The sequence below is a fragment of the Phyllostomus hastatus genome, unplaced genomic scaffold, assembly GCF_019186645.2.
Source record: "Phyllostomus hastatus isolate PE091 unplaced genomic scaffold, TTU_PhHast_1.1 phas_contig_287, whole genome shotgun sequence".
NCBI lineage: Eukaryota > Metazoa > Chordata > Mammalia > Chiroptera > Phyllostomidae > Phyllostomus > Phyllostomus hastatus.
Genome location: NW_025333834.1, coordinates 36,960 through 41,290, shown reverse-complemented (window position 1 = coordinate 41,290; position 4,331 = coordinate 36,960). Strand labels below are relative to the sequence as shown.

The window sequence follows — 4,331 nt, the reverse complement described above, 5'->3', positions numbered from 1 at the left end:
AACAAAGATACATATCCTTCCTTCCCTGTGGCCATACAGCAATGAAATCTCCCCAGACAAGCACATTCAAGAGCACAGATTCCCTGCTTCCAGCTCCTGGTAATAGGTTTCCTTTCCAAAGGGGAGCATGTCACTGTCCCTAGTTCAGTCCCAAGCTTATGGCTGCTGAGATTGAACTCCAGGCAGCTGCCACCAAAAGACAGGACTCCCTCTGTCCAGTCCATCCCTCTCCTGGGATGGAGGTTGTGTCCATGACACAGCACCATTAGGATGCTGGGTTGCTGACTGCCCCCCCCCCACACCTACTCCCTGGCAGGGTTCACCCACCAGGGCAGGCAGAGCATTGAGACAGAATATGTCAGCACCCATCTCTGAGCACTCAGTCCTCATTGGGTAAGGAGTGAAGCTGTCTTTGTCCTCAGTGACAACGGAAGAACCTGCCTCACAGCTTTTCTGGAACAGGGCTGGGAATCAGCCATCAGGTGGATTTCCACATCTATCCCCATAGTGATTATGTCATTTCCAGCAGTGTGCAGAAGTGCTAGAGGACTGGGTGAGGCGAAAGGCCATTGCAGGAGATGGGATCAGTGGAGTGTTGGCTGTCATGGGGTCTTGTACTTGGGGAAAAGACCACAGGATGAGGCACCTGGAGGAAAGAGCTGCTGCCAGGACAACATCAGACCTGGTCCTGGACACTGTGCATTCACTGGGGCCTGGAGGTGTTTGCTTCCATGTATGGAGCTGTCCATCCCTCAGGGCTGTGTTGAGAATGAGAAAAATGTAGGTCTGCATCGAGTGCAGCTTCCCACTTGGGAATGCAGGAAAGAAACAGAAAGCCCGGTGAAGCCACTGTTATCCTGGGGTGGCCATGTGATCACCAGAACAGGAGCCTCTGTAGTGTCTGAGCCTGAGTCCTTCCATGCTGAGTGATAAGTGAGACCCACCAGCATTGATGTCTGTTATCAGCTGTTCATGTTTTTCATTCTGAGTACATTTGCATTACTGGATGTTTTCTAGTTTGCTTATTTTAAAATGGTAACACTTTTGTGTTGTTTGTAGCTTTCAACAATAGAATCTATAAATATTTGCATATATATTTGTGTGAACATATAATTCATTCTTCTGAAGCAAACACATCTACAGGTATGTAAAGGTCTTGTGTCAAGTATATTTTGATAAAAAAAACAAAACAAAACTGTGGTGCACTTTGTTAAGAAAGAAAAACGGGATATAGAGGGACTTGGTGAAGGAGAAGTCCACAGTCACTGCCGGTATGACCTATGGAAATGGACTGTGTCACTTCCTCATTTATTTTCTGCAGTGAGAATCTGAGAAATTCGATCCACAGAGGAGGAAGTGTCCCTGGAAGCATCTGAGAGCTCTGAGAGGAAATGCCTTCTCCCAAGAGGAAGGCAGGTCTTCCTTCCTCATCAGGCTCACTCCTGCCCCTGGGTTTGTTCTTTCCGGTAGGTGGGACCTGAGCACCCCCTGATGTCCAGAGTGGCACCTGTAGCCCAGTCCTCTTGTATTCAGCAGGAAGTTTTGTATCTGGGCTCACACTGACTTTCTGTCACTGTGGCTGTAGTACAATAATACACAGCCGTGTCTTCAGCTTTCAGGCTGTTCATTTGCAGGTACAGCATGTTCTTTGCATTGTCTCTGGAGATGGTGAATCGGCCTTTCACAGAGTCTGCATAGTATTTCTGACTTCCATCATACCTTATAACTGCCACCCACTCCGGTCCCTTCCCAGGAGCCTGGCGGATCATGTGTATATCAATGGCACCAAAGGTGACTCCAGAGGCCACACAGGAGAGTCTCAGAGACCCCCCAGGCTTCACCAAGCCTCCCCCAGATGCCACCAGCTGCCCCTCACACTGGACACCTGCAAACACAAAGTAATCCTTCTCAGGAAACTGTCACATTCCCACCCTTCCTCTCAGTCATATCAACTCACATGCTCAGTGTCTGATTCTCCATAAATTACCTCCTAAAATAGCAAGAAGGAAAAGCCAGCTGAGCCCAAACTCCATGGTGAGAGATCTGTGCTCCGCCCTGAGCAGGAGCTGGGACACCTGGGAATCCTGGCCTGGGCTCCTGTCTCAGAGCTGCAGGGTCAGGGCTGGGCTGCTTTTCATGAGAAGAGGGGGCCCTATTTGCATGTCCTCCTGCTATACAGTGTGCTGTGTGGTTAGATGGTGACATGGAGGACATGGTCCAAGACTGTGACTTGTCCATACTTCTATGTCTGTTAAGAATTACTTCCCTGTCCTGGCCAGTTTGGTTCAGTTGGTTATAGTGACCTCCTCTAACTGAAAGGATACAGGTTCAATCCCAGGTCTTGGTGTGTATGGGAAGGAGCCAGTTTCTCTCTCCCTCTCTCCCTCTCTTTCCTATCCTGTGAATATAATAAAATAACAGGGAAAATAAAATAATTGGTCCCTTCATTTGGTCCTGTGTGCTCCCCAGGGACCCAACTAATCCAGGAGATTGGCATTTGACCTAGGTCAGTGAGGTAAATTGTCATAAAGATAGAGGGATTTATAATGAGAGATGCCTTTGAAAGTAACCAGTAATGAACCCATCAAGATAAATCAACCCTTACAATGAGAGGGAGAATTAAAATGGAGGAGGTTCATGTTCAGGAGACACGACATTTCATCTGACACCACATTCTATATGGAGGAACCAGAGAAAGAACTAAGAACAGAGTGTGAGCCTAGAGCACAAGGATCCAGTGTTGTAGAAGGTGGAGCATCTGTGTGGATCATTGGAGACAGATGAGTGAACTCTACAGAGAGGCAGACAGTGCCCCCGGGCCATGTCCCTTCAGTGGATTTTGGTGCTGAATATGCAGCAGTCCCACTGCCTCATTTTAGTTTTAGTCTCCAGACTCTGGATCAAACTCTGGGGGCACAGGAGAAACTCACTCAGGACTGGATCTGCTTAAGTGAAGGTGAAGGTACAGATTGTCATATAAGTATGTTTAAATTATAGACATTTCATTATAGAGAAACTTGATCTAATGCCTAATATGATATAACAGAGGATAAAGGAATGATAATTAATATGAAGAAGATCATTGTCTTTTATCCATTGATTACATGATAAATCCTTTTTAAAAATATCCTCCTCTTCTTGGGGCGGTTGGGTCTAACTTTATGTAAAATGGCCAACAATGGTGGTTTATTCTTGTTTCCACCCTCAGCATTTGTGGCTTTCTGGACATGTGACATAGTTATAATCTAAAAGCAAAAAATAGGTTCACCCCTGATTCATTTGAAGTAAATTTCAGAGGCTTACTCTATAAGATCTTCCATCTGTGTTCATGTCTAAACATGACACTTGTGCATGCTGTCATCTCATCCAAATGAGATGGGTGTCACCTGGGCATGAAGTCACATGCTGTGTGGGTCAGTGTGCAGAACTGGGAAGATATCCACCCAGGTATATGGACAGTGGGATTAATCGAGCCTGTAGATAACACTCCCAAATTCTTCTTCTTCATGGTGCAATTTTCTTCCTCATGTGACAAGTCAAAGTTGTCACATGTCATTTTCCTCAGAAATACCCTCACATAGTAATCTAGTAAGTGATATATTGGATTGGCCAAAAAGTGTGTTTTGTTTTTCTGCACATGGGTCTAGAAGCATTTAGTTGTCTTCAACTTCATTTGAAACACTTTTGTTAGATTGTCTTGTGACAGCTCTCATATATGTGTGCATTAAAAAACTTATCCAAGTTGCTGAATTTCTGTGTAGCCATTTAATAATGAAAGTGAAAATATGGAATGTTTTCAGTATATAATGCCTTATTATTTCAAGGAAGTTTAAACTACAACTAAAACACAAAAATTATTATGCAGTGTATGGAGAAGTTTCTATGGCTGATTGAATGTGTCAAAACTGGTTTGTGAGGTTTCATGCTGGAGATTCTCACAAGACAGTGCCCCATGTTTTTTGAGAGAATTGAAGTCTGTAGTGATGCAATTGAGACATAAATTGAGAAAAATCAGTGTTATATCAGGTGGAAGATAGGCAACATACACAAAATATCCAAATCAGTAATGCTATTGGTAAAAAAAAAAATGTGCCTTTTATTTTACAGGTTAAACCACATAATTTTTAGTCAGTTCAATAGAATTTAAAATGGTGAGCTCTGGCTGGTGTAGCTTAGTGGATTGAGCATGGGCTGTGAACAAAAGTGCCCCAGGTTCGATTCCCAGCCAGGGTACCTGCTTGGGTTGCAGGCCATAACCCTTCGCAACCGCACATCGATGTCTCTCTCTCTCTCTCTCTCTCTCTCTCTCTCTCTCTCTCTCTCTCTCTCTC

The 4,331-nt window shown here is 44.6% G+C and overlaps 1 gene segment (V, D, J or C); it reads right to left on the bottom strand.

Moving 5' to 3' along the window:
- Nucleotides 1-1,529: 1,529 nt before the first annotated feature.
- Nucleotides 1,530-2,093, bottom strand: LOC123818624. The segment is given in 2 exon segments: nucleotides 1,530-1,885; nucleotides 1,988-2,093. Coding segments are annotated over 2 exon segments (402 nt in total).
- Nucleotides 2,094-4,331: the final 2,238 nt, after the last annotated feature.